This window comes from Homalodisca vitripennis, chromosome 4, assembly GCF_021130785.1.
Source record: "Homalodisca vitripennis isolate AUS2020 chromosome 4, UT_GWSS_2.1, whole genome shotgun sequence".
NCBI lineage: Eukaryota > Metazoa > Arthropoda > Insecta > Hemiptera > Cicadellidae > Homalodisca > Homalodisca vitripennis.
Window position 1 is genome coordinate 23,731,644 of NC_060210.1, and position 14,406 is coordinate 23,746,049.

Here is a 14,406-nt window from a genome sequence, read left to right on the forward strand (position 1 = left end):
TAAGAGAATTAACTATATTAATATAGTTCGATGTAATATCATTATAGCAATATTTCATTTAATCATACTTTAAAAGTATTGCATTTTTCAATAAAAAACTATATTATAAATAATAAAATTGTATTATGTTGTTTTTAAGTACAAAGGCTATTACAAGAAATTATCCTACAATTAAATCTGCTACATAACCATCCTCTGGAATTCTTCACAGGTTCGGCTCCAATTTCTTGCCTTTTCAGAGAATACACAATTACCTTTCCTTGAGGCAACCATGTGAACTAAAGAAGGTGAAATAGACCTATTTGTTCACAGGCTACAAGATTCAGTAGATCTATATTCACAAGACATGGCCTCTTGAGTCTTTCTGACACTGAACCACCTGATCCTCACTTATCTCTGAGTATAGTACAACATTTCTGGAACAACCCAAACTTTGAAAGCCCTATACTGGTTACCACTTATGAGAATAGCCCAAATATTGCTATACTTAGATAGTAGAAACCTCCAGCAAATGATGCACAGGGGCCTGTATTGTGCTCATCCTGTCATAACCTCTGGCAAAGGCTGCACAGAGGTCTGTATTGTGCTCATCCTGTCATATCTCTGGCAAAGTTTGCTCAGGGGTCTGTATTGTGCCAACCCTGTCATAACCTCAGGCAAAGGCTACATAGGAATGTGCCCAACTTGTCATACTTCTGGCAAATGTTGCATTAGGGGTCTGCATTATGCCTATCCTGTCATAAACTATGGCAAAGGCTGTATAGGAATCTGCATTATGCCCATCCTGTCATAATCTCTGACAAAGGCTGCAATATATTCCTTTTAGTGACATAATTTGCTACCGCTAAGCCAAAATGCATGAAGATATTCACTGTTATAAAAATAAATTTCGCCTATGTAGAAATTCAGTGTTGTCTAAATTTCAAGCTCATTTCTCAATTTTATATTGAAATATTTTCCTGCTTCACTAATGAAATCAAATCATTTTTATTGCAGCGACAACAGCACATTGTATAGCAAATGCACAGATTTTAATCTCAAATTTCTTACATTTATACAACAAAATTCTCATTCACACATACAATTTTACAATTAAGCACCTTTCATCCTTCGCCAATATAACTCACTTTCAACAGCAGAATTAGTTGTGTAATTAAGCGTTCTCCCAGTTAAATGCTAAAAGCTCCCCTGCATTATAAAATGCTTAAGACACCAAAAGGTGTTTAAGGCGCATTTTGAACGCCTTGGGCGTAGGGAATTTTTTATTGAATTTGGCAGTCTGTTAATAAAATTAACACCTGCCTGCAAGGGCAGGTGTTCAAAAACCACTGTTCTGTGTCTCGCAGTTCGTAGTAGTTCTCTACCTCGTGTCTCATGCATATGTATATCACAGCCTCTGGTCAAAGCACACTTATACATACAAAACAAAGTGGTTTCAAAAATGTACAGACACAGGAGAGTTAACAGCTGCATTTCCTTAAAAGCTTGCCTGCACGACTCTGAATGTTATTTTTGCAATTATTCGAATAACTTTTTTTTGGAGTTTGAATGCTCTCTGAATATGAGAGCTTGCCTACACTCCCCACAGAACCACTACGTAGGACAAATGGGGGTAAATTAAGCCATAATATGCCGTTATCAGTACCTGACTTGGCAGTATTTTGCTAAGGATCTCAAGACATAAATGCCTGAGGAAAAAGTTTTGCGCAAACATGATTGATGTGCTCATTCCAAGTCAACCCTCGATCAAGGTGTATTCCTAGGAATTTTAAAGAGAGGGTTCTTTCAATGTGGAATTAGCTAACAAGACGGCAGGTCCACAATTTTGTTGCCTACATCGCGCAAAGCAAAATTTAAAACGTTGGATTTTGAGGTGTTTGTTGTGAGATTGAAGCTTTGGAAGTACACAGTTATTGGTGTCAACATAGGCCTGTTATTCCAACACTTCACTTGATATTGCATTAAACAGAGAGTCATATCATCTAGTGCAGTATACTAGTCCTCCATGCAGAAGTGATGATCCTATGTCATTGACATAAAGCAGGAAAGCACAGGACTGAGAATGGATCCCTAGGGAGCACCGTAACTCAGTTCTATTGGTTTTGACGATTGATTTGATATTTGGACAACTTGGGATGTATGACTTAGAAATGAGCTAAGCCATTTAAGGGGCACACCTCTGATGCCATGGGACCCAAGTCTGTCGAGCAGTATGCTATGGTCAATGCAGTCGAATGCTTTGGACAAGTCTAAGAACACACTCATTGTGTGGTTCCAACATTCTATTCCCTCTACAATCATATCAACAAGACTCACTACTGCGTAAGTTGTTGATTTGCCCTTTCTGAATCCAAATTGTTCATTTGAGAGCTGACTGTATTTGTCCAAAAAGTGAAGCATTTTTATGACAAAAAGATTTTCAAAAATTTTGTTCAATACTGGCAAAATTGAGATGCTAATGCTCATTGAAATCCCATAGACAGTTATATACTATCACTGAACTCGATCTTGCATTTGTAGAACTGATTTATTTTAGATAGTGATTTTTCTGCATACATTGATCATGATACTCTTTCCTAGCACCTGTCTACAAATAAACTCTTCCTGAATCCATCAAAAACCTATATTATTGAATTCCATGCAAGGAATTTAAAATATATCTCCACTATTTTATCTTAATAACCACTGGCTTGATTTCTGATCTCCAACTAAATTTCTTGGAGTTACATTGATTCCAATCTGAAGTGGTACTTTCATGTAAACAATCTTTTTAAGCAGCTGAATTCCACAAAATTTGCCCTGAGTTGCCTCTCCTTTTTCTTATCCAAAGATGTTCTCAAATTGGGTTACATTGGCTTATTTCAATTAAGGCTCTGGTATGTCATTGACTTTTGTGCTATTGTAGAACCTCACCAATGTTGTATTGTTTAATAGAATTTTATGCCAACAGAAGAGGACTTTGAGGATTGTCTGGTGTCTCAGGCATCATCACAGCTGCAGGGAGCTTTTTCAATCAAGTGGATTCCTCACACTGGTTCGCCTCCTTTTCTATCATACAATGGTTTTTGTTTTTACAAGTATTTCTGTTCTTGCTCATGACTAAGCTATCACACTAGACACAAATAATGGTTTTGACGAGGACAGATTCAGGCTAACTGAATTTAAATGTCTATTTTTTACTTGGGACCGAAACTGTATTTCACTTCTGCAACAAAAGTATTAGCATTCTGACCCATTTAAAAGACCCAGTTGACAAGGCTTTCTACAGTCTTCAGGAGGTCTTTGATCAGCTTGTGTGAAACTGGGCGCCAAACATTCCTTGTGTAGTTGTAACGGATCAATATTGGTTAAATATAAATTAGAACAGTTCGTGCCGAGAAAGGTAAGCGGAAATTGAAAACAAATACAAGGAGGATGTTTGTCATTCAAGTCGAACATATTGGTTTGGGTTTGGAGGTTAAAGAGCTGCCTCTATGAAAAGAAGCCTTCCTACTGTGATGCTGTCTTCTTCAACCGGCTGCCACATGCCCTACAGAAATTATCTAAGAAGAACCTGAAGACTGCATTAACAACTCCTTGGCCGATCCATATACACAATCAAGGAGTTCCTGGACTGGAGGAGCCAATACAACACTACTGGACTTATTATTTACTTTGATTATTGAAAACCTTACTTAAAACTTGTTATCTTGACTCAACACTGTACTCAATGCATATGTGATTAAATAATGATTTGATTTAATCTGCCAGTTTCCCTCCATTTCCGGTTTGTGAACCCTGTTGTGTAAGCCACCATGTTGTGAGAAAGATCTCGGCCTGATTCCTTCTTCCTTATTCAGACACCGTAATGGAAGCATGTGTTGTATTCCTTCTATTACTCTACATGTGATATTGAGATCTGATTTGTGGAATTTTATATAACGGTGATTGACTGTACTGAAATATATCTAGTATAACAAAGTAACAATTTGAATTCCAAATTTTTATTTGATTTGAACTGCAACTCGAGGATCTAAATTTGATGAGCATGTGTGTCGTGTTGTGAGACATTGGTAATGGTTAACTAAGTGTAATAAATTAACAATTAAATACTGATTTGAATATATTCCAAATTACTTAATTTCCTAGTGAATGAAATGAATGAGCCGAAAACCAACCAATATGTGGAGTAAGTCCACTGTTGTAAAAAGAGTATTGCAGCAGTGGGAAAGCACAGGTGAGTCTCATAGAATTAATAGTGAACATTGTTTTGTGACAAACATTAACACAACCCACACTGACAACAGTGAACGGTTATTCACGAGAATTCAAATACGGATTTTTTTAAAGGAGAAGCCAACGGATTTTTTTTTAATCTCCTTTTATGCCTTATTCTGCCTGTCCTCATGGGCCACTGGAGTGTGCGAGGATCTTATCAAACAGAATAAGCGGGAGTCCATACAGTACAAGGTACTGATAAAAAATGCAAGGTCACAGACAGGATTCGAACCTGCACTACCTCTCACTCCGACCCAAGTCCAACTCTTAGACCGGGTCGACCATCGGCACTACCAATTGTGTCAGTAAATAAGTTTTGAGTGTTTTGAATCTTTGTGTAAAATATCAGTCCACAGCTCAACACCTTTTGAGAAGTCCTGACGAGAGTTTGGCGTTGCTAAGACTCATCCCTGTCAGGTCCTTAATAACTCATATCATTATTTTCTATTTCCGGAATGTGTATTATAACTAAGATAGCAGCTAAGCAGCTGTTTAAAATGGATACCAACCAAATGAAAAGGGTTGAGTTCAACATGGAAACATTCAAAATCGTTCTGTCTACTATTACAATATGTGTTAAGTGGCAAAATGTCTTGTTGTATAAAGGTATTTTTTTGTTGATTGTATTATAGTTTTATTCGAAATTGTCATGAAAAAGAGGCACCATAAGCTCCTTACAACAGTACAGATGGTCATTTAATTTAAATTGATGTTATAGGGCACAAACTAAACTTGCACGTTAGTGTTTACTACAAATGATGATTAGTCTGGTCTAAGGAAGTAGAAATGTATGACTGACCTAGTAAACTGGTCAGTGGAAAATGAAAATAATGTTTTGTTCCAAAGGCTTTACTATATGAACTTTACAGTATTTTTTATACTAAATAAGAAAATGGCAATAATGTTTTTATTACATAAGGTTTTTGTGAAACTTAAATATTTAGATAACATTTTGTAACAATTTACAGAAATTTTGTACATTTGCTTTTGGTAGATCTCTTTTAAACATCCAGCAATAGTCACCCAACAACTCCATTTTCCCTGATATCTTTTTTCCAAACTTAAATTAACTTGGTAGAACCATATTCCATATACTCCATATTCTATGTGTTTGACAGCCAAAATCATTATATACATAAATATCATACTTGGGAGATCGGTAGGGTGATTCTTTCATTGCCTGAAACTAATGTTATAAATGTGAGTTATTATAGCATTGAGCAAGACCTTTCTATCTTCCGTAGTGAACTCAGTAGGTACTGAAATGTTGACATGTATTTAAGAGATGTTAGTAGCAAAGCCCAAGCGACACCCAAGTCCCCGTTAGTAGCAGAGTCACACACAACCGAGAGCTTACCTTGGTCAGAGTCCAGGTCCTGGCTACAAGGCATGTCTTCCTCCCCCACCATCGCCTCCCCGTGGCCCCACAGGTCCTCCCCCTCCCCCTCTGCTCCCTCCTCCCCAGCTCCTAACACCCCCTTCTCGTCCTTCTCACTCAGCACTCGGTCCCTGTCAAAATAAAAATCAACCTTAGATTATTGATGTAATGCTTCCAGAACCAAATTTTCAAACACTTCAGTCTAAGATGTTTAAGACGATCGGTAATATCTGCTCACATAAGGATGGACAACACCAACAAGTTTAATAGGTGATACAATAATTTAAACAGGGTAAAAAACATTAGCTTCCTTTAATATCTCCATATTTTCCATAATGAAAATTGCTAACAAGGTAAAAGTTAACATAATCGGGTAGTAGATAATTAATTTTATTTTTGTCAGAACAGCAAGCTGAGAGATGTGGAGACTGTAAAGTAACTTCTGTTTTTGTCACATATCCACTAGATGTAATAGACACAACCTCGCTGTGACAACAACGGCGGACGGCGGGTAGCGAAGGAAGAGTGAGGGAACAATGCTGGATTCTGATTGGTTCTCAAGATCAGGAGAAGTCAGTCCATCATTTATTGAGACTCAAAATTAAAAACTCATATGCCAACATGTACATAAAACAAAATATTGATAGTACAAACATCAAATACATTGCAGTTAAAAAAATATAACAAACCAAGTTAAAACGTTTTATTATTGTAGTTATAGACAGCCATCAACACTAAAAAAACTTGTGTGATTTTTCCACAGACAAAGAATTTGAAAACCAAATAATATTCCAGATCTGTATAGCTAATTTAAAAATTTATCATATGTTCTTCAACTTAAGAGTTTAAACATTATTTTAAGAAAGGATTTAAAAGCTGAACAGTGCAAGTAGGCATGTAGCAGACAACGAACAATAATATTTTGCACCTCCACAAAGAATAAACCCAACAACAGGTCTGTACCTGCATCACACCAGGACACTATACTGGGAAGACATACTACCACAGAACACAAGGTAGTCGTATAAGTGTCACAACACAGTTGTGGAGAGTTACACAAGGACGGCTGCTGTCACCACGATATGATCAGCAGAAGTAGTGATGACCTGTTTGTTACTGAACTCAGGCAATATGTGCAGTTTCTGTCTAGAGGATTTTACAAACTGTGGAGACGGTCACATATCAGGATCTCCCATCATTCATAGAGACTAGCTCTATGTAGAAGGTATGCAATAACATTGTCGTTTTCTTGTGCATGTTCACTTAGCAACGGAATTTGTTTCAGAGTGCAGAGTTCTTATGTTTCATTTCTCACTTGGCCATTTATAGGAACTAGTAAGTTTGTTGAAAAAGTATGCAACCTACCTTTTTTGGCCAATTATTACACGACCAACGATCTCAGATCGGTTATGAGAGTGAATGTTGGACCCTTCTGAGACCACAACTCAGAGTTCAATGCGCTCCACCAAGTCAGTAATTCACAATATTTTGCATCATATGATATTATATTCGCTTGTTTCTCATTTCGGTCTTGAAGAAAAAGTCAGCCTAAGATTTTGCCAGAAATTTGACCATTCTGCTTCAAAGGTACCGTAATCTCTATGATACACTTGGTGTCGAGTTCATGACTCATACTCAAATAGAAGATTGACTTAAGCAACTTTAGAGCCGCATTTGAGTGCAGAGTAACCTGGCAAGTCAATACAATCAAAATCTTGCAAACATTTAACACGTTTGTGTGGTAATCAACAAAACTGTCGATTAACTATACAGGATTTGGAAGAAGGTCTTGGTATCTCAAAATCTGCAGTTTATGAAATTTTACATGAACACTTTCAAAATGAACCGTGTTTCTTGATCTCTGATTGTTGCAGGCTTGCCACATTGAAGGTCAATTTCCATTCAAATGAGACATCCTTGAACTGCCTAAACCACTATTTTATTGGAGTATTACCTATACACTCAAATTAAAAATTTGTTTAACAGAAATGGTAAGTCTGAAGCAGAATGGTCTTAAAGTTTCTGCAAAGTCTTTGCTCAAGACAAGTCACAGTGAAATAGATACAAGCACATACGAAACAGAGTGTTGTGACTCACTAACTGGGTGAACTGCAATGAATTCCTGGTGGTGGTCCCAAAAGCGTCTTCCCTTTATTTCCATCAGTCAGCCACTTAATAATCGGCTAGCGAAAGGATGTAGGATACTTACTAACAGAACTCGTACCACCAGGGTACTAACAAGAGATTATTAAAATGTCATGGGACTATTTTACTTGAGAAATACTCAAATCCTGACCTGTGCACTTTTTCCTCTCCAGGTCCGTCCTCTATGCCCTCATCATCCTCCGAGCTGCCACTGTCTCGACTGATCTGACGATTGTAGGCCCTGGCCCTCTCCCGCACCAGTCCTCCAGACACTGGCAGTCGCTTGGCCAGAGGTAGCGGCGGCAGCTCTAATGACATTATCTCCGTCACCTCTATCGAGTCTCGCAGATCTCTCAGCTCAAACTTCTTTTCGTGCCCATTGGGGAAGATCATTTCCATTGGACGAGATTTCTGTCAATAAAAAAATGATAGCAACATTGAAACTGAGATATTTACTACAAACTGTACTTGAAACCTCATCTTAATAATCTTTTTATGTGATTATTGAAATTTTAAGTTTTACTTTTAAAATATATCCTACATTGTATCATTAGCTATACTTTTATTTTTACTAACTTAATATACCAGTATTAGTAATAACAAAAATATACCAATAAAATAAATTACACAGTTAAAAAATAATACAAATTTAACCCTCAAACTGTTAGTAATGTATTCCACAGATGGCAGATCATTTTACAGTGTATTATACCCGTACTTTAAACATTTTTAATATAAATCCATGTGTGTAATACATTTTTTCAGGAAAATGTGGAGATAATTGGTGTGAAACCATTATGCATAAACCGTTTAAAAAATAAATGACCACATTTTTTTTTTAATTTGGTGGGACTGCCCTTGGTTATTATAAATATTAGAATCTGAGAAAGCCAATTTATTCTTTATTTTATCTAGTTTCAACAAATATATAATGGTATCCAGGATCTCTGAAGCAAAATTGTTATATATATTGCTAAAACCACAAATAATACAGGAAAGGCTAAGTTTGTTGCTATGGATACAATCATTTTAAAAATTTACAAAAAATACAATTCTTACACTAAACGTTTTCCAAATTTAACCAAAATTTAGAGAATTATATTTATTACAAACAATAAATAATTTAATAACCAATTTATAAGTTTTTTTAACTTTTGAAAAGCGATGGGATATAAAGCACTTAATCAAGGCTGACAGCTTTATAAATTAATTTATAACCATAATAAATTATTTACTAATTTTTTTATATTAACAATGCGTTAATATTTGAACTGAATTTATCAATTACTAAAACAAATATTGAACAAGTGCAGAATAACAGATTCCATGCTAAACTCTTATATAGAAAAACATACTTGTCATGTTTAAAAAACTAACATATACGTTTAATGTTTGCTTTAAGATTGTTAATGAATGTCTGCATATATGAACGTTAAACATACATATACGTTGAAAAAAAGTGAACGTTCATTTCATCAAATGTTGTGATGAGGTGGAATAACATTACATCCTTTTATCAAACATGGCACATTATCGTTTTATATTTTTTGTACTTGAATATAGGTTAAATAAATTAATGACACATACGTGAGAAGCTCGTAGCCTATTCCGTGCGGATGGACTACACTCCAACTGTTCTATGATCTCTGCTTCCCCTCCACTCTTCTGGCTGCCAACGCCCGAGTCAGCATCATTCACCTTCACAAAGCACACACAGTCAACTCATCTGTCAAACTCTTTGTCTCTATACAAAGGATAAATAATTATTTTTCATATTCATCAGCTTTGAAACATCAGGTTCACATCTACACAAAGTGGAGTTCCTGTATCTCTGTTAGCATTTTAATCATACAGAATGTCCAAAAAATCAAGTGCTTAGTAATAACTTTAGAATACAGAGTGTATAAAAAAGAATCATCCGATTTAATAAAATCATAACTATTCTGTTTGTTGAGCTAAATGCGCCAACAACGTACTGTTGAGTATCTTTTAAAGTTTTACATGGTTCCCGCTAGGTAGCAGCAGCGCGCTTCAGTGAACGCCTACTTTATTTCTAGTGAAAATGGCGTCTTCACCACAAAAAGTGTTTTGTGTTCTACGTTTTGCGCAGTGTGAGTGTGTAATAACTGTTCAGCGTGACTTTCTTAATAAGTATGGTGTTGATCCTCCTACATCACAGAGCATTAGACAATGGTATGCACAATTTCAAGAAACAGGTTGTCTGTGTAAAGGCAAGTTACCGGGCCGTCCCAGAGTGTCTGATGAAAACGTGGAGCGCGTCCGCCATTGTTTCACACGCAGCCCTCAGAAATCTGTTCGCCTGTTCGTCTGGCATGTGTTGCGTCGACGATTACGATTGAAAGGATACAGACTTCAGATTCTGCTCTTCGTGAGGGTGACAAAGAACGACGCATGGAGTTTTCTAACTTCGTTCTTGATAAGATGATGGACGATGAACATTTTGAATCGTGCATAGTGTTTAGCGATGAGGCAACATTCCATTTAAATGGAAAGGTAAACTGCCATAACGTTCGAATATGGTGCACAGAAAAACCACTTGAAATTGTGCAACGTGAGAGAGACTCTCCAAAATTTAATGTGTTTTGCGCGGTTTCACGGGAAAAGGTGTACGGTCCAACTTTTCTTTGCTGAGAGCACTGTTACAGGAATAACATATCTCGATATGCTTGAGAATTATCTTTTCTCCCAATTGGAGACTGATTCGAACGACTTCATTTACCAACAGGACGGGGCACCGCCACATTGGCATCTTTGATTGGCGTCCGGCAATTTTTAAATCAAAGAATTCGTGACCGGTGGATCGGCCGCACTGGGCAAAATGACGCATCCTTACATTTCTGGCCTCCAAGGTCACCGGACCTTACTATATGTGATTTTTTCTTGTGGGGTTTCATCGAAGACTCTGTATATGTGCCTCCGCTACCAACAACAATGGATGAGCTGAGGAATCGCATTATAACAGCAGTGGAATCAGTAACTCAGGACATGCTCGCTGCAGTGTGGGATGAATTTGAATACCGCATAGACATATGCCGTGTATCTAAAGGTGGACATATTGAACACCTTTGAAAAGGTATGAAAAAAAACTTTTTGTTTCCCTTTCAGCCAAAAAAATTAGTAATTGTATATGTTTACTACTGTTCAAAATATAGACATGCCAAATTGGATGATTCTATTTGATACACCCTGTAATTTGATTAATAAAGCACATGCTCTTGCACCACTATGGACCCTTCATCTGTCTAGGTATAAAAAGTTATTCCACGCCATGAAATAAGACCTAGTATATGGCTGAAAACATGTTTAAATTGTTTGCAAATGTTTAACTCAAAAAATGTGTTACAATTTCCTATACGCCTTAAAAAAAGAAAGGTAAAAACTACTGATTTGTACAGAACTATTAATGTTCACTGTTTTTAATGTAATACATATCGACAGTGTTCAGTTTCTGGAATTAACTGCAGTTAAATTTTCAGTGCCTGAAGTAATACAATTATTTTTCAAAATAAATTATAAAATATTTTAATTTTAACAATTCTATATCATTTTGTTTGTTTGTAATTTTAGTTGTTATTACTCAAAGTAGTAAATTTGATACTATTCAAATTTTAAATTGTCATCAATTTTTTTTATCAAGTTAAGTTTTATATCAATAAAATTGTAATTCAAAACATTATTGAGTATGTTTCTTTCTAGAATATTCTTTTTGAAAATCTACAAACATTAATTATACTTTTGAACTAATAGATGAAGTATTCATATGAGGTAACAATCCATTGGAAGTTCGTATATTACAATAATATCATTGAAATAAAGTCTCCATTCACTTTCTATTTTATCATTCAGACAAATTAAGAAAACATTAGTTTGTTTTATATCACGGTTTAGTTTTAAAAGATGTCATTTATCTTAAAAGTATTTGTTCACGACTACACATAAAAATGTAAAACTTCTCACTTGTTACTATTGATTAATTAGGACTTCCCAGTTTTTATTTCAATCTTAGTTCCTAGCAGTGAAATTAGATGAGGTAAACAGCACACAGCATTGCAACTAATAATGATAAGGAGAAGAAAATAAAGTGGTTAAGTGACTTATTAAGGATAACAGTTGGTTACTCATCTCTGAAATATAGATTAGATAAAAATATCAAAACATATTTGGCACTTTCTAACTATCTATATCAAGACCACTAAAAAAATGCTATTTATTAATGCTTTTTGGTGCTATTTAAATGTTAATATTTCCAAATAAAGCGTAGGCTTCATTATTTTAAATGGTTGGGGAATATATCCCAAAATAACACAATTTGGATTGTTACTAGAAAAATTACATTACTAAAAGTGTCACTCACTTTCCTCAAATTAAACCTGCATTAGGTTTTAAAAATTCACTACATTTAAATATAGAATATATAACAAAAACAGATCTGAAACATCTGAATTCACAAATAAAGTCTAAAACTAATAAACTCTGAAACTTAAGGAGATAATCATGGACTTACAGAGGAAGCAGAAGAACCACCGTTCTCAGAGCGGCTGCGACGTGCTGTGTGATGGTTGGCGGCTGTCTTTGCACTCTTCTCAGCGGAGGCGGTGCGAGGGTGGTAGTTGGCGGGGGTGGCGAGGCGTACAGGAAACTGCTGCAAGCGAGGCAGATGACTCCTCGGCAGCGGTAGTTGGGATGTCTGCTTGGCTCCTTCCTCCGCAGGGTGTTGGCTCACCAGTCCATCCAACTGTGTGACATGGTGGAGTTGATCAGTTCTACCGCACTATAAGTGTTAGTTTTTTATTCAAGAACTTCAACTGCCTGAAGTAAGAACATATTGCGAATATTGTGTTAAGCTCCACTCCATATCTGTCTGAAAACTCGGCAATGAAGACATTCAAATCGAACTCTTTGCATCATATCAACATCAGATAAACCTATGCTTAAAAGGAACTCATTCTGATTACTCTGCACCTATCCAGTGTAATCAAGATGAAGAGGTATTCACTGCACTTGATGAGAATCCCTATTCATCTAGATTACACTGGACGGCTAGGGTTTTATAGACTAAACATCTATGATGTCAAAATGATGTAAAAAGTTTGTTCTGAACATCTTCCAACACCGACAAATTTTTATGGATTTCTTCAGAAAGATGTGGACCAGCATCAGATTTCTGATTCTGCACTAAGCAGAATGTGACATGGAGCTTAACAAATTTTTGCCATTGAACCAACTCTTTGCAACACAGCTACATTACCCGTGAAAACATATTATTTATAAATACAAAATTGTCTGGCTTACCCTAAGATTAGCTTTTGTGCTGTTTATATTGTTTTGTGAGTCTGCAACCTTGTTGGAGAGTGCAGTGGGGCTTCGGAAACCAAAACGGTTTGTTCGTCCATTCGTGCCGTTAGTGTCTTTCCTAGGCCTTGCTAGCCGGGGAGTGCCTGTCAACAATATTAAACAGTTAGGTGTTATGCCAAACATAGAAAACATACAGCGAATCAATGCTAATTGATATTAAATATTTGGTAGAACAAAGCTATTTTCCATGTAATATAATTATGAAAATATTATATTGATGCTGACAATTTCCATTATTGTGTCACAAAACATATTTGCATACCCATGACAATCCTAATATACAAGTTTTAATGTTTCATCACCAAAAATAATCTTTGGCATCACTTTTATTTATATATAACCTTTTAATTATTAGTCACTTGTCACAGTTAATACTTTTTTCTGAAAATAGTCTTACTGTTGAATGACTGCATTAGATTGTCTTTATATACGAGACTCGTACATGGACAGTTTAACTATACTGAATAAATAAACACAAGAACTATATGTATTTGGTGGAGTTTTGCGAACATAAAGACCACAATAATTATATTAATGTGGAATGTAGAGCTTATACTTGTTTCTCATTGTAATCACTATGCCTATACTTAAAACTTATTATTTTGTGGGGTCTTTTGACTGCAAGGCTGCCTTCATCAAACATGTGAAAAAGTAAATATTTAAATTTAAAAAATGGATGAAATACTTTTTTGTGAACTGTCTGCCCTAACAGAATTTGTTAATTATTACTCAACTCACAGACATTAACATTTAGGTACTTTCAGAAACGTAAAAATTTAATAGCTAAGCCTTAAGCTTGAACTATCAGGAAGATATTGATATTGCTCACAATTATTTTATCACGCTTACTGCTATGGACACATTGGTGGTGATCTACCTGGATTGACATTATAAACTAATACAACAGAGTAACAGAGGAACCTGACAGTATGTAACAATTATTTTATCACGCTTACTGCTATGGACACATTGGTGGTGATCTACCTGGATTGACATTATAAACTAATACAACAGAGTAACAGAGAACCTGACAGTATGTAACAATTATTTTATCACGCTTACTGCTATGGACACATTGGTGGTGATCTACCTGGATTGACATTATAAACTAATACAACAGAGTAACAGAGGACCTGACAGTATATAACAAGATTCTTTTATTACACAGTTACTTGCAATGCTGCATTTTAACCTGTTGATCCCAAAACTAGTTCTATCCTGGAATCTTTGTACCAGCCTCTAGCATCCTT

General features: G+C 35.8%; 1 protein-coding gene across 11 annotated transcripts in view; it reads right to left on the bottom strand.

The window, feature by feature from the left end:
• The window catches only part of LOC124359042, a 178,143-nt gene that overhangs the window by 118,432 nt on the left and 45,305 nt on the right, over positions 1–14,406 (bottom strand). For all 11 annotated transcript variants that reach the window (XR_006922096.1, XR_006922097.1, XM_046811436.1 and 8 more), the window contains exons 3-7: positions 13,094–13,239; positions 12,306–12,536; positions 9,368–9,478; positions 7,932–8,191; positions 5,615–5,766 (exon numbers count right to left, since the gene is read on the bottom strand). Coding sequence is in view for 9 of the 11 variants with exons in the window: in XM_046811436.1 (XP_046667392.1) it covers positions 5,615–5,766; positions 7,932–8,191; positions 9,368–9,478; positions 12,306–12,536; positions 13,094–13,239 (900 nt within the window). In the remaining 2 variants the exon portion in view is untranslated. The remainder of the gene's footprint in view (positions 1–5,614; positions 5,767–7,931; positions 8,192–9,367; positions 9,479–12,305; positions 12,537–13,093; positions 13,240–14,406) is intronic.